Here is a 22,757-nt window from a genome sequence, read left to right as displayed (position 1 = left end):
TTTGAAGCCTGCATTAAATTGCTTTTTTTTTGAAGCCTGCCTTAAATATATTATTAAAAGTTATAGTAACTTTTTTTTATTAATAAAAGTATGATTTTTTTTTTCAGTTAGAAGAAAAGAAGTATGAATTTAAAAAAAATTCAAACTTATCTTCTTAAATGAGTTTCTTAAATAATAAAATGTTAAGACTAGACTAAAAAAAACAGTAATGTTAAAAACTTTGAACCAGGAACTTATTAAAATTGTATAAATGGGTTTTATTTAACTAATTTTTAGATTTAGTTTATTTTAATTATTTTTCTATTAAGTTCAATGTGAACTAACACAGGCTAGAACTTTAAAATTTCTAGTATTTAAAATAAAACAGGTTGATGAAAATAATTTAAGTAAAAAACTGTATGAGTTTTTAAAATATTATAAAAGATGTAAGCCACTTTCCTAAATGAAATCATTTATGTTCAATATTTGAAATGTATAAAATTAAAAAAAATTTTACAAAGTTTAAAATAAAAATATATTTTATTAAAATTGCATAATGAAATAACATGACAAAGTATGATATAATAACAATGATCATGAAAAAATAATAATAATCAATAATATGAAAAAAAAATAATAATCAAAACTTGATTGGTTGGCATTTGTTAGCTTCATGTAGGCTTTAAGGTATTGCAGTTTTAAAAAGAACACATTTGTTAAATTAAAACTAAAAAAAAACACAATTTTATTGCTTTGTAACGACAAAAATGATAAAATAATAATTTTCAAAAGTTGTATATATAAAACTTGGGATCTATTTAAAACATGTTTTTTAAACTGTATGAAAAGCCATTAAAAAAAAATGTTCATAATTTTAAATAGATGTTGAAATTTCTATGACAATAACTATAAACACTATGTAGATAAACACAATATAAAAGATGAAAAGTCGAATTTAAAGAGCAAAAAAGTTTTGAACATTGTAAACATTTTTTTATTGTTTATACAGCTTGTAAATTAGCATAAAAATGAATGACTTGTAGATAAATAATGTAGTTTATCTAAAGAATTTTTGTTAATTCTGGTTTGCTTCCGTGGCATGGTAGTGGTTTGAAAATAATCACTTCAATTATTTTGTCTTCATCAACTTTGATCTGGAACATTAAAAAGTATGTTAAAAATAAGTTTTAAGAGTTACAATAATTTTTTTTTCTTTAATTGAAAAACTTTTTGTTTTTAATTATTTGTTATTTAATTATTAAATTATGAAAACAATTTGTTTTTAATATTATAATCGAAATAAATAAAAATTATTCGATATTTCCATTAAGTGTAAATGTTTAGCTGTAGGCTATAACTAATCAGCAAATACAAATATTAGTACATAAAATGTTAAAATATAAGATTAGAAAATAAAAAATAACCTTATAAAGCATGTTTAGTGAACTTAATTGTAGAACTAACAAGTTATTTGTAGAATATTTTTTTATAAGAGATTTTTGAAAACTTCAATTATAAATTGCATACAAGTTTTGTATAGGAAAAACCAATAAACAAACTAAAAATACAAATTAACTTAACACAAACTTTTATTTTTATGAAGTTGTAGAATAAAAAGTTAACATTTAATATTTAGTAAGAAACACCTTTAATTTAAAATTGTAATTGTTGTTTATACTTTTTAAAATAAACCAACACTATACCAGCTTATGATAAAGTTAAATTAAGTAATGTAGACACTAGAAAGATATTAATATAGTTAATGATCAAAACATAATTAACTACTATGACAGTTTTATTTTTAAATCAGAGTTGCCAAAGGCTTTTGAGAAATAACTTCCAGGTTTTGAAAAATACATGTTTTTAGGTCTATTTGCTATATTATAAAACTAGATTGAAGGTTCAAAAATGTCTTAAATTACATGACAACATTGAAAGATATTGTTAAGCTACTTTAATTATTTTTTTATGAAAAAAATTGATAATAACAAAATAGTTCATCTGTATCTAATCAAAATTTCCTTACTTAAAATGTAATATTGTTTGAAATTCCAGGTTACTTATTATTTTTGTTCAAAATTAAAGTTTTTTTTTCTCAAATTCTAGTTTTTTTGGCAATTTTGTTAGATGAATTGATTCTTTTACCTTTTAATTATTAGTCAAGTAACTCAATGCAAGAAACAGTTGTAAAAAAAAATTAGTTAAAAGTATACAAACAAGATTAGTTATCAAACAACCTAGCATACTTTTAAACGATAGTAAAACTCAAAATTTTGAATGTGAAAAGGTTTATACAAATACATTTATGACCTTTGAGAAAACTTACTTTATTTTTTAATAACTTATTTGTTCAGCCTTTTAAAATTTAAACAGCCATTCTAAACATATTGTTTGTTGTTTAATAACAACAAAACCAATAAAAAATGTAAAAAGCACAGTTTGAACGTAAAAACTATTAAATAAACCTAATAAATAGAAATGTATGTTTTACCCGATTTAATAAACATTTCATAACTTAAGTTTTTACTGACTTTATTTCTAAAAAAAGTTGTTTTTCTTTGATATGGTCCTAAAACTATTAAAACATATTTGTAATGATTCAATCTGTTTTATATGATTTAATTTTTTTGTACTTTTGAGACCATACTGAACTATTCAATTTAGTATCTACATTTTACGGCCATTAAAATAAAATTGAAAGATTAGTAAAAGTTGCATGTTTAGTCAACAAAATATAAATAAGTTTTTTATCCTGTTCGGTTTCAAAAATTTTTTTTTGTTAACAAACCACTTTCATTGATTTATATACATGAAGAACTTTTTAAACACATTAGTTTATACTACTTTCGTAGTTCTTGTAAGAATTATGAATAATATATCATTTGTCAAATGACAATGTCTGATGTAATAATTACATAACCAAATTTATGAGCAATGTTATGAATAACATGTGACGCTATTGATAAGTAATATCACAGAGTTTGCAAACTTTAAATTTTACTTTATTTTAAATACCTCTTTATTTTTTCTATTAAATGTGTATTAGGGCGCAAACCTTTAAGTTCCCAGCTTATTTTCTTTAAATTTTGCAAATAACGCAAAAACACCTTGTGCATAATTTAAGACAATAAAAAGAAAGTTTCTTTGAATTCCTTTGTTTTTTTTTAAGAGGAAACTTAAGAAAACTTACAAAAAGTGATAAAAACCACATAATTACAGAAAGCGCCACCATAAGACCTTCTTTAAACTCTCTTGAATTCTGCAAAACGTGATAATCTACACATGTAAAACTGTCACCAGCTAAAAAATCTAAAGGTTACATTTTTTGAGCACCATTCAGTTTGCATTGGATGGTTTTCGAAAAATCAAAAAGAACCAGTATGAAAGCTTATTCAAGTCATCTAAAATTTTGCACAAGGTGTTTTATGCTATTAACCAAATATAAAAACATTGAGCTGGAAACTTAAAAATTTCAGTTTTCAAAAGTGCCCTAAAGTATATACTACTTTTTAATGTACAATGCAAATTTTCATTACTTGTTTATATAGAGTATTTATAATGTTAAAATAAACATTTTTTAAATTATAAACTATTAGTATGATAAATTAGTTGTAACTCTCTAGATTGTTCAATATTGATGAAAAAAGACAAGGCTAAATTGAAAAATATAAATAACATTAGTATAAAACGAACAAATAAACTGTAACAATAAACTTTTAAGTTGTACATGGCTGCCACAGGTTTTTAAGAAATTTCTTCCAGGTTTTCTTAATTTATTCAAGGTTTTTGAAAGTACACGATTTAAGGTCTATTTTTACATTAAATTAAAGTTTAAAGTTAAAAACTGTGTTAAGTAGCATAATAACATTGAAAAGTTACTGTAAAGCTACTTAAAATGTGTTATTTAATAAGAATAAAAATTTGATGATGACAATTTTTTTTTATCTATATAATAGATTTTTTCGTGTCAAATCAAAATTTACTACTTAACATGTTAAAATTTTAAAAATTCTAAACTATTTAGCAATCTTTGTTCAAAAATTTAAGTTTATTTTTCAAAATCTCTCAAAAAAAAAGATATTTTTAGCCAAATTTTCAAACTCCAGGTTTTGTAGCAACCCTGACCATAAAATATTTTTTAAAATAAAACAATTTTATTTAGTCAATGATAAATACAATGTAATAAATATGTTTAATTTTTATTAAAAAATAATGCTTAGTCATATTCTAATCTTAGTTTTACTTCTTTTTTTATTGCTCTGTATTTTTATTTTACAGCTTTTTTGCGTCTGAGATCTGCTATGCAGTGAAACGATGTAATGCAATAAAAGTTGAACAAAAAAAAATAATGTAAAAATATCAGTACTCAATATTAATGATATACATTTCAATATTGAATTTACAGAATACTTTTGACATAACCTTAAATCAAAAATGTTAACCACCTTTTTTAGTCAATATAGTGTTTTTAATTTAACTTTTTTAACTTAAAACAAATACTAATTTTATACTTAGTTCAATATATTTTTTAACAATTCAAAAAACCAATTTTTTTAATAACTTAAAACTCACATTTCAATATAAATAATAGCATAACATTAAGTTAACAAGTAAAAAAATGATTTGGAAAACATTTGTTTAAAATAATCATAACATGATAATTGACTTATACTAACTTTAAAACTTCAATATAAAATGTTGAAAAAATACCAAAAACCATTGGCTTTTATGTTTTTTTTTTGTATTTTTTATCAATTGAAAATCCTATGTTAATAGAATCTGTAGTATAATGTTATAGTACAAATTAAATGAGAATAAAAAGTTTAAACAACCTTAACATGGTAATTGATACCAGCCACAAGTTGCGTTTTGAACGCAACAGCTTCAAAACAATCACAGACACCGTGCTTGGCTTCTATCTCCAGCTTAAGCTATAAAAAAGTGCAAATAAATAATTTGTTGATATCGAAATAACGAAATATAAAGCAATTAAAAACACTTGGAGATAATTTTGATTATTAGAAAGCAAAATAGTAAATTGGTAAAAATAAAGGAGTAATATATAATAAACAGAGGCAGATGTAAAATGAGTTTGAGTAAGCCTGAGTTAAATTTTAACTTCAAGTCTTATACCAATACAAAAGCCAGAATCAAACTTAACAACCAAGTATAAAACATGCACTTTACTAGTAGTTTAATGTTTTATGATAGGGGTGGGTAACATAAACCATGGAACAGATCTGGCCTACAAAGCAAAACTCACAGGCTTGAAACATAACTTTAAGATTGAAAAAATTTGTAAGTTTTTATTTTTTATTTTTAAAGACATTTTTGAATGAGTCAGAATTTTGCATCAAACAGTAATTCCCATTAAATGATCACTTCGTTACAATATTAAAAAAAAAATAATTTTACAAAACTATGTAGTCCCGAGAGAGTATTTTTCCAAATAGCCTGCAAATAAATTTTTCTGTTAAGTCTGATTCACTAACAAGAAAAACTGTCTAACCCTAGTTTGTTTAGGAGGTTAAAGCTTAAATTTTTATATATTAGTTTTTTCTTGGTTTTTAAATATTTTTTGTTACAATTATATAGCACCATTTAATATACGACGTAATAAATAACTTATACATGTCATCAACAAAAATTAAACTGTTTTTGCAATTTCTGGTCCCTATTTGTAAATTGAAAAATTGCTTTAATTAAACTAACTACAGACTAAAGAAGCCTAGCTGTGAGGCTTAGATCAGCAATTTTTAACCTGAGAGTAAATTTCCTTGATTTATAGGGTAATTTTTCTTTTTTACAAGTTATGTAAGTTATTATTTATTAATGTTTTATAAAAAAGTTATATGATTGTATTTAACTGTAAATTTTTAAAGTTAAATAAACTTTTTACATTTATAATTTACACCTTTTATAAGCTTAAATTAGAAAAATCTAGAATTTGTCCTCAAAATTAAACAATAATTTGTATATTGGGCATAAATTTATCAATTACCTTACAGAGAGAGGTAAATTTGGTAATTACATTCCAAAAAGGGGTAAAAATGAAAAAAATGTTAAGAACCGCTGGCTTACAATAAGATCAATTTATAAAAATCAAGGTGGACTTTTCTATGGCCTTAAAAATTTTATGAGAACAAAAATACTTCGTCCAATAAAAGTACAGTTAAAAAGAGACACTTACAAAGAGAACTAATATGATAAAATATGAAAAATTATAGGTTGAAAAAACAAACTTATCATTCTGAATAGTCATTAATCTGAAATTCTGAAAAACTTGTAACTTAAAACTAAAATCACTAAAATTTTGAACATCTTTATGTGTTAAGGGCATAGGGGGTCCGACATTTTTTTATACTAAAAATAAAATTATATCTAATATGAAAGCTTTGTTATCAAACTACAAGCCAATTTTTATAGAATTTAAAATCTTATTTAACTTTTGAGATATTGTAATTTTTATAAAAAGTTTCCAATACCAACATATGGACCGTAACTTTTTTGGGGTCAATTTTCTAGAAAATTTAAAAAATAACTATAAACCTATCTTCTCCTTCATTTTTGAGCTAGAGTCGTTGAACTTTCAGGAAACCTTTGTTTTATAGTTTAAAAGACTTTGAATGTTGGTATTTAATAAACATTAAAAAATAAATAACTTAGATTAAAAAAAAACAAAAAAAAGTGTATTTTTTTTATAAAATTTATTTTACAAAGTAATAAAAATTTCTGCATCAGTGTTTTTAAAATTTAATAATACGCTTTCTGTGTAAATTTGAAGAATATTGCTTAAAAAATGAAGGAGGAGATAGATTTCTAGTGAAATGGTCTTTTTGGCACTTTTAGTTTGGGCCGTCTATTAGGAACCTATTGAGGTCACCAACTTTAATAGCTCATATCTCAAAAATTGCTTTGAATTTTTTCAAGCGGTTAAAATTTTTTAATAGCTCAGATAAAACTCTATAAAATAAGATCAACTTGTAAAAATCAAGATGGACCCCCCTATGCCCTTAAATAATGTACTTTAGAAAACAGGGTAGCTATAGGTATTTAAAATTTTTTACAAGTTTCCTGACTTTTGAAGGCTGTTGAAAGTAAAAATTCAATTGTCCATTTTCAGTATAAAATTAATTTAAAGGAAAAAACTGTATTAATTACTAAAAACATATTGGAAAGCTACTGTAATCAGAGTTTATGTTAATTTTTTTTAAATTTTAGCCTGACATTTTCCTTAAGTGTGCAATATTGCCTTTTAGTGGTAATTTTTACTATCAGGAGTCAGTGTTAATTATTTTGGTTGAAATAAGTGAACTGGTAGTTAACTACAGGATTGCCACTCTTTGAGTCAAAAAAATCTTCTCTGAGTGACCAGAAACTTCCCTGAGTAACCTTAAACTTCCCTGAGTTTTTTCTTCAAATCCTAAAAACTTTTATTTACTTAAAAAAAACTAACATGTTAATTTTAAGAATATTGAAGAACTTGCCACAAAGCTAAAAAATTTCTTAATAAGCACTTTAAAATGAATAAAATTAACTTTTTGAACAAAACTGGACTAACTAAATCTCATTCTAGATCTAGAAAAAACTTTCCCTAAGATTTTTCAAAAAATGTTTAAATTTCCCTGAAATTGTTAGAAAAAACCAAAACTGCCCTGAGTTTCCCTGGGTTAAAAAAAGAGAATCAAATTTCCCTGAGATTTTCTACAACTTGAAAATTCCCTGAGTTCCCTGAGTGTGTGGCAACCCTGAAACTAGTAATGGGGTTGTTTATGAAAATGAGTTAGGGAAACCCTGCCCTTATCTTTGTTGGTTGGCACCCAGTTGCTCTTATAGCCAGTCAGAGTCAAATTGCCTATTAGATAAGTTGTAATAAGTAGCTAATTAATAATAGTATCTTATACTACATCTATATTTTTTACTTCAAATTATATTATTTAAAAAGTTATGGACTCTGAAGAATATTATTTTAAGTTTCATGAGTTTCAGTTTTCAAAAACTTATTGTTATGCTACAGAAATATTTAACATACAGTATATAGTAGGTAGTACTGGAAGTAAAAACCAAATACTTATTTAAAACAGACTAGCATCTTAATACAAAAACAAAAAAACTTATTATTTTCATATTTCTTTTAGAAGTTCGATAGTTTTCAAGCATTTATAATTAATCATTTATAATTCAAGATTAAGAAATACTGACATTTTGCCTTCAAAGCTAATGATTGCTTAGAAAGAAAGTCATAATTTAATAATATAACCAAAATAAATCCTAAAACATTCAAGCATTTGAACTGACAAAAACTGACATTGAGCAAAATTTTCCTAACAGGCACAAACCTTATGTAATGCTACTTTACAGGCATAGGATGTAACCTTTTTAGGAAATTTGATCTTATTTTGTATAATTTAACTAAGCTGCAAGATGCATTTTACAGATTTAAAATATTCAAAATAACTTGTGAGATATAGCCGGTCAAAGTCGGAGGCAACAATAAGATCTTTAAAGGAGGCGCAAACTAAAATGGCAAAAATAGACTATTTTACTTGAAATCTATCTCCTCCTACACTTTTTGAAATAACTTCCTCAAATTTTCAGGAAATGTTACTTGTAATATTTATAAAATTATGTTAGAAAAAAATTTGAATAAATTAAAATCTTATAACAAAAAAGCAAAAAAAAATGCTTTTTTTGTTTATTTTTTATATTAAATTTTAATTTTTAATTTTTTTTTAATTTCTTTCCGACAGAAACTTTTAAATATATCAAGGAACATTTACTGAAAGTTTGAGGTAGTTATCTTAAAAAATGTAGGAGAAGATAGATTTTTATAAAATAGTCTTTTTTTTTTTTCTTTTTTTAACGTAGAAAAACATCAGAATTAACTCACTCTTCCCTCTACCGTTTTCTGAAGGTCATGCAAGTGAGTTTGAGCTCATCACTTGTTATTCCACCTGCCCTATCTTTAAATTTACTAAGAAAAAATTTGACCATTTAATTAAAAAATAAAACTAAATCTATAAACAAAAAATGTAGAACTTTTAACTAACCAAAATAAAAATTAAAAAAAAAACTAATCATAACCCTTTATTGAAAAAAACCCTGGTGACACGTCATTTGGCAAACACTCACAGGGTTAAAATCTCAACACTAAAAACCACAAAGTGTGGGAAAATCCTGAAGCTCAAACTCCCAAGCAAGTGCTGCCGACGTTCTGTACAAAACAACAATAGCAACAATCCAATTATGATATCACTGCCACCAAGTGATTCCACAATTAGCTGTTGAAAATTTAAGCAGCAATATACCATTAAGCAGTGTAATTTAAAAACAATAGCTACTAAACTACAAACTCTAGAAGAAAATCTTATGTAATTTATTGCTAGCATGAAGTTAACACAAATCTTGATCAATATTTTAAAACTTGACAAATAGTTTCTTTCTTAACAAACTTGTATTAGAAAAAGTAAAAAACCTTAACAGAAATGTTCCTTTATATATTTCAAAGTAAGTTAAATAACATAAAACATATAACTTAAATTTATACAGAAATCAACGAGGAAAACATATAACTAATCTAGTTTATACACAAATGCACAAAAAAAATTATTAAAACAATAAAACAATATACTCAGGCATGTGATTATAAGCACTCAAGTTTCACTTCTTGTAGCAAGTTAATAGAAAATTTTTATAACTGCATTTAAACTTATCTTTTTTTAATTTTTTTTAATTTTCTGGGACACTAGACCAAACCTTGGACCCAAATACCTAATGGAGTTTAGGCCAAGTCTTGTTCTAGGTCTTTCAGTTATGAAATTTAATTTTTTTGAAAATCTTGTATTATGTGAGTGAAGAGAACGAACAAGAGTAAAACTTTTATGCTCAACATCAAATCCAGTCATACTATTCTGCATCAATTTACAAACTTGCAATTTAAACACATCATTCAATTTCAGCAGACCAGTTTTCACAAACAGTGGGTTTGTTGGAGTCAAAGCGTTTGTTCAAATTTTTCAAAATCAAAAGTCAAATTTTTGCTGTTTTAGTTTGTGCTACCCATAAGGAACCTACTGTTGCTTCCGACTTTGACAAGCAATATCTCAAAAAATATTTTTTATTCTTTAAGTCTGTAAAAAGAATTTTTTAGTTTAGTAAAAACTTTATAAAATAAGATCAAATATCAAAAAAAAGTTTTTACCCCCCCCTATACCAAAGTCTTTTCAGCCTTAAAACTCCCAGCCTCAAAAATGAAAAATTTTGCAACTTTTTTGAATGATTTTTTTCACATACTTAAATCCTTGACAACCAACTTTTTTACATGATTTTTACAATTATCAAGGCTCATTGTTCACAAGTAAAGCTTTAAAGTGAGCCTTCTTTATAAAAAAACAAAGGCAACGCTTTTGTCATTGTTTGTTTAACAAAAACTTTTAAACCATTGCTAATAAGTAATAAATTATTACCAAAATATTACTTTTTAAATAATAAGCAGTTTAATACAGTATAAATTTTTTACTTTATTTTTAAGCTGTAGAATAGTTTACCAATTATTTATATAATATCTTATAAGAATATATTTAACCGACACACAGCATAAACATACTATAAATAAGTCTACTTTACACAAAAGACTTAAAGATAGAGAACAACAATATACTATATATAACTGGTTTTACTGCAGTTTTTTGTTTTATAGCTTTTATTATTGTTTTACCATTCTAATTGAATTCGGCTGATAGCAGGTTTATTATATTTACTCCTATTGCTGAACTATACAAAATCTAATTGCAAATATATGTTTTCAATGCTAATAAAAGCAAGGAAAGTTTAACTAAAATTGTTGTTTAAATCTTAATTCAAACCTTTAAAACAAATAGAAATACTTTAATAAGTTAAAACTAAGTTCTTAAGTCTAATTATAATAAACATTCAACTTAATCAAAAAATATTTTAACAACTAAAAAAAGTCTTTAGTAAGTATTTTCATAATAAACATAATTTTACCCTATAACCACCTTCTCAATAAAAGATTATGGCCTTAAAATATACTGTTTCCATTTTTTTGATAAAATGCAGACTGCAGGAGTACTTTTATAGCGAATATTGTCAATTTACAGCAAGTATTTTAGTTAGTGTTAAGTATTTTGTTATAAGTTAAGAATACAAATACAAATAGTGGTTAAAATTTTTATTTAGCATTTTATTTTTGCAAATAAATAAACACTAAAGTAAATTTGAAGCAAAGGATCTTTAGCAAACGATTAATAATGTAAAAGTAGTAGATAAAAATAAAATTTAAAAGTAACTTGTCGTTAATTTTAACTTTAAATTGTTGCAACGAAACAACGAAATGCATAAATTTAAACAATCATAAATTTTGACACATTAAGCAGCTATAATTAAACCCTTTTGCTGGTTTGGTTCTTAATCCGGCACATTTCAAGTGGAACCACCGTCTGCACTTCTCAATTCCGCACTGAATCTTTAAAAAAATTGTTAACGTATTTTATAAATAAAAACTTTATTTAAATTTTTAATGATTGTTGTTTATAACCTTAAGTTGAACTCACCCACAAAAACTTTTTGTTTTTTTTTGTATCTAAATCTTCGTTACCGCAACCAAAGCAATAGTCTAGGTCTGGACCGACATTTGGCGGACCTGAATAACAAAGATTACATATGTTATAAAACTTATATTTTAGAAAAGACTAATTTACCTTTAGTATGTATACTAACCTCCAATCAACAATATTTCATCTGCAATAAGTTTTCTTTTACTTAGTAGCTGTTCATCCCCTTCTAACTTCAAACTACTAATATCATTATTCAAATTTTGAATAAGTTTTTCTGCAAACTAAATTTTTTTTTTTCAAATACTGTTTAATTTTTCTAGTTGTTAAATTAAATCGCAACTTACATCGAACAAAACTAAATACTCATTATTTTTTGGCTTTGATTAAGGAAATTATGACTAATTGGTTGAAATTTTAATTCAACAGAACATGTAAGCTCTTCAACACGTTCTTGTAGTTTTTCATCATAATTTTCTTTGTAAAAAGGATTGAGATGCATCCAGACATTTTTGATCTTGTTTACAAACTGTAAAAAAGAATAATTTGTATAGAATATAATTTTTAAAAACATACTAACTCACTATCAATTTAGGTTGCTGAGCTTCTATGAAAAAAATACAAAATTTTCCTTCTACAAGGCTTTCAGCAGTTCTATCATCTAAGTTCATTAATGCTGAACCTGACATTACGTCAAAATCGTTGTAACAGCAAACACTTTCCGCTAAAAAATCATATCATAATTTCATTTAGATAAAAAAAGTTTATACATCTAGACAAAATGTTTACTTAGTACATTATAAAAAATTTATACTCTAAATATCAACTAACATGGAAAGCACTTGTACCCTAACAGAAACTTAACAACTTCTAAATTAGCTTTATTTCAAGGCTTTAAAGTTTTGAAGTCTTCCTGGGCTAAACTAAACTTCTTTTTGTTAATGTAAGCCACACTTGCTAAAACAAAAGAACTTTTTCTGCTCCACACATAGTTTCTCTAAATTAAAATTTACTTTTTTAGTATATTAACCTATAACATATCTCTGTATAAAAAAGAACGTAAAGATAAATAAAGATTGTAAAACATTGAACGAAAACTAATTCTAAAACAATATAACTTACATCTGCTATTGTTGCACACTTTGTGTGCGTTGCATTGGGTTTTTCTAGTCTGACTCTTTCTCTTGATAACTATAAAAAAATATATTAAATAGCTTTATTTCACAACTTAAAATAATCACTTACTGAACAATCTTTGTCCCAATGCGAAACTTTGTTCCCTGGCCGTAAACGTTTTCGGCGTTTCCAAATACCTTTTGATTGAATAACATGGGTATTTTTAGGTGGTTTCTCCAAGTGTAGTACATTTTTTATGCTTTCGTGATCCAGGTGGTGCATTATATACTGTTCTTCATTAAATCTACATTAATTATTTAGAGTTATGTAAATTTGAACTAATATTTAAAAACCTCATTCACAAAACTAACTAAAACTTAAAAAAAAATTTAAGCGGAATCTACAATAAATTACCTGTAGTGATGGCGCATTTCTTCAAAGAAATCATGAAGTTCATAAAACTTGCTTCTTTTTTGCACCTTGTCATTTATTGGATACTTTTTCATTAAGTGATTCTTCACAGTAGAAAACCAGGACTCTACTGGCTGATTGTTGTGGTTGGTTTCTAAAGTTTTTGGGAAAAGCAAAGTACTTGTCCACAATGGTATAATTGTTGCCCAAGTCCTCAAGAAGTAGCGAATAAACGATGGACAAAAATAGTCATTTTTTCTTTTGTTTTGGCATGAAATTAATTGATCTTCGACAGATTTTTTGATTGCCTGTTCACAATATTAAGTTACTTATAAGAACAGTTATTTTTTTTTTATTTGTAAAAAAACAAAACCATAAGTTCGTGATAAAAAGGTGATTTTGACACAATTTCCTCTTCAATGCTATCTTCTTTTTCAAAGAAGTGTGAGCTATTGTCGTTTGTTGAGCTGTTTTCATGAAGCTGTGTTAGTTCCTCCCTATAAAATTCATTAAGTTTGTTTTAAGTTTGCTTATATTTCAGACAAAATAACAAAACCTACCTGCTTTCTAAAAGGAGACCTAAAAATTCTAAACTTGTATGTACTTGGTCGTTTAATTCTGTAAAATAAAATAAAAATAAACTAAAGTAAAACAAAAATTAAATGCAAAAACTACCTTCGCTGAGCATAACGACACACATGTGTCTAAAAATGTTTTTTATTGTCCCATAGTTGGAACAGTTCATTAACCTACTGCAACTTGCCATAATGAGTTTTTTTAATTCTTTACCAATTTTTCGTTCTTTATCATCTTTTTTACGACCACAAAAACGTTTAAAAGAGTTCATATTATGGCAACTACAAATATGTACGACGCAATTAATTTTTTCTTTAAATGTATCATTTCTTACAGATTCATCTGAAATTTTTATTTGTATGAAAAAAATAATAATTTTAATATTGTAGATAAACAAACCTTGGCAGTTTAGCACTGTATAAGCGTCATCTATGTATCTAACTAATGTTGTTCCATTAAAAGCAGAACATAAACCAGCCAAAGTTGCTAAGCTGTAGTCAGCTTCAACACGGGAAATTTTCGCTTTGACTATAATATTGTTTATATAAATTTAAACGTGCACTAATTAAAATATTACAAAAAAAACTTACAATTGGAAACTTTCAGCAAATCATCATTCAGCATGTTCAGCCAAAAGCGATAAGTAGAAGTGTTTAACCTTGCGCTCATCATGTCCGAAAGAACAAGTGGCGGATGATTTTCAGATTTCTGCTTTGTGTTTTTGCTCGTACGTTGATCAAATCCTACTCAATTTTAGTAATGTTTTTATTTTGTAATAAATTAAGTGATTAAAAAAAAATTAAATTGTTTACTTTAAGCTAAGAACAAATTTCAAATTATATTTAAAACGTATAAAAGCCATCTAACCTCTGAAGCATGCAACTGAGTAGTAAATCTCTTTTCCTCCATACTTATTAAAAAGTCCTCGGTATAGGTCAGATAATATGACCGCGGCTAAAGAGAAAACTGCGAAAGCTAGCAAATCTATTATGACGTATTAATAAGAATTTTTTTATTAAAAAAAGTGAAACTTACATGTGTTTAAAGCTGAGTATTTGTGATGGAAAAAAATAATATTTTTTGTCGTTTATAATTGATAAAAGTAAATGTTCTGATAACTACAAAGCATAAACTATCGTTTAAGACCCTTTTTGTTTAAATTGGTTGAGAACTGTGAACGTGATTGATTTTTGAAAAAAAACATGTCCGCTTTTATAAGGAAAACCTAGTAATAAACGCTTGATTTTGTGATGGAAAAAAAAAATATTTTTCGGATTTTATAATTGATAAAAGTAAATGTTCTGATAACTACAAAGCATAAACTATCGTTTAAGACCTTTTTTGTTTAAATTGGTTGAGAACTGTGAACGTGATTGATTTTTGAAAAAAACATGTCCGCTTTTATAAGGAAAACCTAGTAATAAACGCTTGATTTTGTGATGGAAAAAAATTATATTTTTCGGATTTTATAATTGATAAAAGTAAATGTTCTGATAACTACAAAGCATAAACTATTGTTTAAGACCTTTTTTGTTTAAATTAGTTGAGAACTGTGAACGTGATTGATTTTTGAAAAAAACATGTCCGCTTTTAAAAGGAAAACCTAGTAATAAACGCTTGATTTTGTGATGGAAAAAAATAATATTTTTTGTCGTTTATAATTGATAAAAGTAAATGTTCTGATAACTACAAAGCATAAACTATTGTTTAAGACCTTTTTTGTTAAAATTGGTTGAGAACTGTGAACGTGATTGATTTTTGAAAAAAAACATGTCCGCTTTTATAAGGAAAACCTAGTAATAAACGCTTGATTTTGTGATAGAAAAAAATTATATTTTTCGGATTTTATAATTGATAAAAGTAAATGTTCTGATAACTACAAAGCATAAACTATCGTTTAAGACCCTTTTTGTTTAAATTGGTTGAGAACTGTGAACGTGATTGATTTTTGAAAAAAACATGTCCGCTTTTATAAGGAAAACCTAGTAAAAAACGCTTGATTTTGTGATGGAAAAAAATAATATTTTTTGTCGTTTATAATTGATAAAAGTAAATGTTCTGATAACTACAAAGCATAAACTATTGTTTAAGACCTTTTTTGTTTAAATTGGTTGAGAACTGTGAACGTGATTGATTTTTGAAAAAAACATGTCCGCTTTTAAAAGGAAAACCTAGTAATAAACGCTTGATTTTGTGATGGAAAAAAATAATATTTTTTGTCGTTTATAATTGATAAAAGTAAATGTTCTGATAACTAAAAAGCATAAACTATCGTTTAAGACCCTTTTTGTTTAAATTGGTTGAGAACTGTGAACGTGATTGATTTTTGAAAAAAACATGTCCGCTTTTATAAGGAAAACCTAGTAATAAACGCTTGATTTTGTGATGGAAAAAAATTATATTTTTCGGATTTTATAATTGATAAAAGTAAATGTTCTGATAACTACAAAGCATAAACTATTGTTTAAGACCTTTTTTGTTTAAATTGGTTGAGAACTGTGAACGTGATTGATTTTTGAAAAAAACATGTCCGCTTTTATAAGGAAAACCTAGTAATAAACGCTTGATTTTGTGATGAAAAAAAATAATATTTTTTGTCGTTTATAATTGATAAAAGTAAATGTTCTGATAACTACAAAGCATAAACTATCGTTTAAGACCCTTTTTGTTTAAATTGGTTGAGAACTGTGAACGTGATTGATTTTTGAAAAAAACATGTCCGCTTTTATAAGGAAAACCTAGTAAAAAACGCTTGATTTTGTGATGGAAAAAAATAATATTTTTTGTCGTTTATAATTGATAAAAGTAAATCTTCTGAAAACTACAAAGCATAAACTATCGTTTAAGACCTTTTTTGTTTAAATTAGTTGAGAACTGTGAACGTGATTGATTTTTGAAAAAAAACATGTCCGCTTTTATAAGGAAAACCTAGTAATAAACGCTTGATTTTGTGATAGAAAAAAATTATATTTTTCGTATTTTATAATTGATAAAAGTAAATGTTCTGATAACTACAAAGCATAAACTATCGTTTAAGACCTTTTTTGTTTAAATTGGTTGAGAACTGTGAACGTGATTGATTTTTGAAAAAAACATGTCCGCTTTTATAAGGAAAACCTAGTAATAAACGCTTGATTTTGTGATGGAAAAAAATTATATTTTTCGGATTTTATAATTGATAAAAGTAAATGTTCTGATAACTACAAAGCATAAACTATTGTTTAAGACCTTTTTTGTTTAAATTAGTTGAGAACTGTGAACGTGATTGATTTTTGAAAAAAACATGTCCGCTTTTAAAAGGAAAACCTAGTAATAAACGCTTGATTTTGTGATGGAAAAAAATAATATTTTTTGTCGTTTATAATTGATAAAAGTAAATGTTCTGATAACTACAAAGCATAAACTATTGTTTAAGACCTTTTTTGTTAAAATTGGTTGAGAACTGTGAACGTGATTGATTTTTGAAAAAAAACATGTCCGCTTTTATAAGGAAAACCTAGTAATAAACGCTTGATTTTGTGATAGAAAAAAAAAAAATTTTCGGCTTTTATAATTGATAAAAGTAAATGTTCTGATAACTACAAAGCATAAACTATCGTTTAAGACCCTTTTTGTTTAAATTGGTTGAGAACTGTGAACGTGATTGATTTTTGAAAAAAACATGTCCGCTTTTATAAGGAAAACCTAGTAAAAAACGCTTGATTTTGTGATGGAAAAAAATAATATTTTTTGTCGTTTATAATTGATAAAAGTAAATGTTCTGATAACTACAAAGCATAAACTATTGTTTAAGACCTTTTTTGTTTAAATTGGTAGAGAACTGTGAACGTGATTGATTTTTGAAAAAAACATGTCCGCTTTTAAAAGGAAAACCTAGTAATAAACGCTTGATTTTGTGATGGAAAAAAATAATGTTTTTCGTCGTTTATAATTGATAAAAGTAAATGTTCTGATAACTACAAAGCATAAACTATCGTTTAAGACCCTTTTTGTTTAAATTGGTTGAGAACTGTGAACGTGATTGATTTTTGAGTCTAGACTCAAAAAATTCAAAAACCATGTTTTTTAGGGTATTTTTTCATTTTTGAGGCTGGGTTTTTGAGGCTGAAAAGACCGCAGTCCCCCCCCTATGCCCTTAAATAAAAGATTTAAATTTTAAATAAATAACAGCAAAAAACTGTGAAAGGAAGTTTTTTGTACTTATTATATTTGTAATAATTTTATAAAATTCTAGGTTTTCAAGATTCTTTTAAACTATATTATCAAATACTAGATATTTCCAGCTTTTATGGCAAACTTCAAATTTGGTAAAGTACTTTGCAAAAATTAAATATTAATTTATATTTAATTCATTCCAACTCAAAATAAGCATATTAGTAAATCAAATGCAATTTATAAATGCAAACCCTAAACTGAATTTTCTACTAAAATTCTGGAAATTTTTCTAAAAACCCAGTGGTCAATCTGTTCATTGTGTATATTTTGAACACTTACTTCATTACACATGTGTTTAACTTCTTCAGTTGCAGGCTCGAAGTCTGAGAAACCACCACACTTTTGCATCTTGAAACTATTTAAAACTTTTAACTTATTCTAAATTAAGTTCTTTTACCAAAATTATTATTTTGTTTTCTTTCAATGATCTTCATTCTTTGCTGCTCTCTGGTGGATAAACAGAATTATTTTTTTTTAAATTTGTCAAGAGAAATGTATTTAAAATTCTCAGTAAACACTAAAAGTCACCATCACCACCTTTTTTTGATTAAGTTTTTTAAAACATAGTTAAAAAAAAAGTTAGTTATATTTGTTAAATAACATCTAAAATAGCTTTAACAAAACAATAAAGTAGTATTTCAATTTACTTATTATTTTATTTCTTGTACTTAGAATTAAGGACAACGACCAGCTACATTTTTTTCTTTAAAGGAAAAAACACATGTTCTTTTAAATTTGCGAAAAAAAGACGCTCAAAATATTTAGTTCAAAGACCTTTTTGCATGAAGAACATTTTGGTTGTCAAGTCGTAAACCACTTGGATACTATTTAACGTCTTGTCCAGGACAAGACAAAAATAGTAATGCACTTGAATTTACAAAAAAAAATCAAAGAGAAATCTATTTTATAATAAGTACAAAATATGTAATTGCTTGTAACAAAATAGTCTTTTTGGACATATATTCTGAAAATCGTTATAGACTGAAAATTAACTTTTGCCTAAAAGTAAATACTTAACAAAATAATAAAAATTAGCAAATACAATAAAAATGACTTAGTTTTGACTTTTAACTCTGTTGCTTAAAATTAAGTTCTGGTACAAAATCTCCTTTTGATAAACAAATATTATTTTTTAAGTTATGATTAGAACTAACTTGATCATTTCGGTTTGTATTGGTATTTTATCAATCTATTTTATATAATCTATGAATTTTCGTCCTTAGTTAATTAATTTCAATTCAAACATTTTTTTAGTGTGTGCACTGTGCACACTTTTAACTGTAATCATTGAAGTTTTTTTTTGTTCGAATTTAACTTATCAATTTTTTCTAATACTACTTATCACAGGAGCGTGGGAGGAAGGCTGGTGCCTAAAAAATTGAAAAATTATGATTTTTTTTGATTTTAGAGTTTAAGCCTTCAAACACGCTGCTTTAAATGGGCCCCTACTTTAACTGTACAACCCAAGCTACATTAAAATAACTTTGTTTAAAAGTTAAGGGGTTGATCTTTAAATTGATATGAACTTTTTTATTAGCTTAAAAAATAAGAAAGTTATATTATCATGAATTGTACAAATTATACAGCCAAATGTGTGCATGAACGTCGTTAATTTCCCTGCTAAATTATTTTTTTTTCAAAATTTTATAATTGATGTTCAAAATGTTCGTAAAATTAGAGCTGCAAGCTAAATCAGTGTCAGCTGCATCTTAACATTTAAAAGTTTTGAATACAAAAATGTGAAAAGTAGAGTTCTAAAGCTTTATGAACTTTCAGCACTAAGTGGATTACATCATGATCGATGTTTATAATTTTTTACAACGCGAAAACAATAAGACAACTTGAACTCGAGCAGAAGAAATTTGACAAGGGAAACTTCAAGCAGGAAAACCTCAAGTAGGAACAACTCGAGCAGGGAAAACTCTAGCAGGGGTAACTCGAGCAGGGAAAACTCGAGCAAGGAAAATTCGAGCAACAACAACTCGAGCGGGAAAAACTCGAACAGGAAAAACTCAAGCAGGAAAAACTGGAGTAGAAAAAACTCGAGCAGGGAAAACTCGAGCAGGGGTAACTCGAGCAGGAAAAACTCGAAAAGGAGCAATTCAAGCAGGGAAAACTCGAGCAAGGAAAATTCGAGCAACAACAACTCGAGCGGGAAAAACTCGAACAGGAAAAACTCAAGCAGGAAAAACTGGAGTAGAAAAAACTCGAGCAGGGAAAACTCGAGCAGGGGTAACTCGAGCAGGAAAAACTCGAAAAGGAGCAATTCAAGCAGGGAAAACTAGAGCAAGGAAAATTCGAGCAACAACAACTCGAGCGGGAAAAACTCGAACAGGAAAAACTCAAGCAGGAAAAACTCGAGTAGAAAAAACTCGAGCAGATGCAACCTAGTATTTTTAATTTACTCGCTTTTTTTTTTTGTTTTTATTTTAACTGTAAGACAAGTCATAAAAGTAAGTTAGTAAATTTATAATTGTGCAAATACAGAAACTTACATGAACAAAAATAAAAATAAAAATAAAAATAGTTGTTAGGAAAGGGTGATGGTATACAAAGGTATGAGATATGTATTTTCTTAAAATATTTTATTTATTACTTTTAAACCAAATATGTTCTACTCTTTCCTGAAAAATCTTCTATTTCTTCATATTACCTTTATGATTTTTCTATGAGTTTAAAAATAAGGGATTTTATAATTGTCAATCTGTAGCAACTTCTAACGAAAAAACCACGCGACGCCACTGTTTATTATTACAAAAAACTAGAAATACATTAAAAATAGATCGCATACCTTATAAAAAGCTATTTAAAAACTTATTTGCAGAATTAAATTTATCAATTATAAAAATACATTAACTATAATATTTACACAAAAATAGAAATAAAAATGTAAAGTAAAAAATTTACTTTTTATTAAGTTTTTAAGTAATCGTTCTGACGGAAAATATAAAACAAAGCAACAAAGTACAATTTTTGAAAAAAGATCTGTATGTTATCTTTAATATGTCGTTGATGCATTAGATACGAAACATGACTATAAATACTTTCACTTATTATAAATAATCTTTAAACAAAATTTTTTAAGGAATTAAAAGTGTAAAAAAAAACAAAAGTGTCTTTTTGATATGTGCAGTACACTTAAAAGGTTCCTAAAAAAGAATAAAAATAAAACAGCAAACACAGTGAACACGGCAAAATACAACGAAAAAAACAACAAGAATTTTCGTATCATGTCTTCCTTTGATAATTTAAAAAACTAAAGATTAGTTTTATCAGAATCTTAAACAAATGTGAGTAGTTTAATTAAGAAAGCTACTTTTTTTATCGGCTCAACTAAACTATGAACAGCAAAAAATTGTAAAAATTATAAAAGTAGGTTTGTTGTTTACGGTAGATTATTGTTATAAAAACGGTGCGCTTCATGATAGATTTTAAGTGTAAGCGACAAAAAACAAATGACGCTCAAATTAAATTATTTTACTGCAGCTTCAAAAATACATATGGTTGTACATGTACCTATGGTAGCTTCAAGTTTACCTTTGAATTATAAAACAAAAACTAAAAGTATATTCAAGTATTCTGTCATGAGCTCAACTAGCTTGTATAAAAATTCAATTTTCTGTCTTTTACATAAAAGCAAATAAACTTCAGTCAAGTAATGAAATGTAGATGACAAAACACTTTTATTGGAAAACTGTTTTTTATTTAGGTGCAAAACTTTAATTTTGAATTTTTGTAATTAGCAAAAGCACAAATCAAGTATAATTAAAATGTTCAAATTTACTTTAAAAGCGGTAATTGTACATTCAAAAAAATTAAGAATTTCTGAGATGATAACTGGTCAGTTTAAGAAACGAAAGTTACTCTATAGGATTTAGATTTTAAAAATTTATGGCAAGAAAAAGATTAATACTAAAAACTAACATTGAAGTTTAGAATAAATAAAATAAATATAGAATATAATTTTACAACTAGTTTTTCTTTTAGCATTTTTGTTGTTAACCATCTTATGAACCAAACAAAAATAAGCTCACGTGGTCACTATAACGGTAACTTTAGTGTAGTTCTACATCTTTGTTGCATTATATTTTAACTGTAGTTTTTATTTTGTAGTATTTCAAAACTACTGCTTTATAATTTCATTAAAACATATTTAAATTTAAAAGTACAAATATGTTATATTAAACGTACATGTGTTTGCATTTTAGGTATAATTTACTGTTTTTTCTTAGACTTTTAAAGTTAAGATTTAGAGTGCATTAACTCTAAACAAAAATGTATTTTGTCCTCTTGTTTTAGTATGAATTATTAATTTTAAACGGCCGTTTCAAAACTTAGGTTTATCTTATTCATCATAACTTAAAATATTTGAAAAGTAACCTTTTTTTTGAAAGTCTATTTATTTATTATTCTTCTTTAATTCTGACAAAACTATTTAAAACATACGTTCGCCCTAAACTTGAGTCTAGTACCAAAATTTAGTCACCCCATTTAAAAAATGATATTAATAAAATTGAATCTGTGCAAAGGAGTTTTACCCGTCATATTTGTAGTCGTTGCAACATATCTTACACATCATATAATGATAGAATGATTAAATTTGGCTTGATCACTGGAATGTAGAAGATAGGAATTCGATCTATTAACTCTTTACAAAATTATCAATGGCAAATATAAAATATTTTTAACCAATACAAAAAAGCTAAACTAATAGCCCTTAAATAGCTGTCAATGAAACAATAACCAGAACACTTTAGTTGCAAAGCTTTCGTCCTTTATTAGACATTTTCAATACAAAAATACGGCTGTAAAAACAAAATTTAAAACATAATATATATATATATATATATAAATGTTTTTAATTGATAAAATGACATCTATTAACAG

At 25.9% G+C, this 22,757-nt stretch overlaps 1 protein-coding gene across 1 annotated transcript; it reads right to left on the bottom strand.

The window, feature by feature from the left end:
- Positions 1-794: 794 nt before the first annotated feature.
- On the bottom strand, positions 795-18,258 carry LOC145842788 (cystatin-A-like). The gene is made up of 3 exons (XM_082950270.1): positions 18,150-18,258; positions 4,812-4,910; positions 795-1,133 (listed from the first exon to the last, which is right to left on the bottom strand). The coding sequence occupies exons 1-3, from the start codon at positions 18,216-18,218 to the stop codon at positions 1,041-1,043; spliced, it is 261 nt and encodes an 86-aa protein (XP_082806396.1). The 5' UTR covers positions 18,219-18,258; the 3' UTR covers positions 795-1,040.
- Between the last annotated feature and the right edge of the window lie 4,499 nt (positions 18,259-22,757).

Source organism: Thalia democratica, chromosome 8 (assembly GCF_965202585.1).
Source record: "Thalia democratica chromosome 8, ktThaDemo2.hap1.1, whole genome shotgun sequence".
In the NCBI taxonomy this organism is placed as follows: Eukaryota; Metazoa; Chordata; class Thaliacea; order Salpida; family Salpidae; genus Thalia; species Thalia democratica.
This window is presented reverse-complemented; position numbering and strand designations above follow the sequence as displayed.

Coding starts and splice junctions, on each gene's coding strand:
- LOC145842788 (XM_082950270.1), bottom strand. CDS start 18,218: ATGCAAAAGTGTGGTGGTTTCTCAGACTTCGAGCCTGCAACTGAAGAA. Junction 4,911..18,149: donor TTAAACACATGTGTAATGAA/GTAAGTGTTCAA, acceptor ACTTTTTTATAG/CTTAAGCTGGAGATAGAAGC. Junction 1,134..4,811: donor GTATCAATTACCATGTTAAG/GTTGTTTAAACT, acceptor TTAATGTTCCAG/ATCAAAGTTGATGAAGACAA.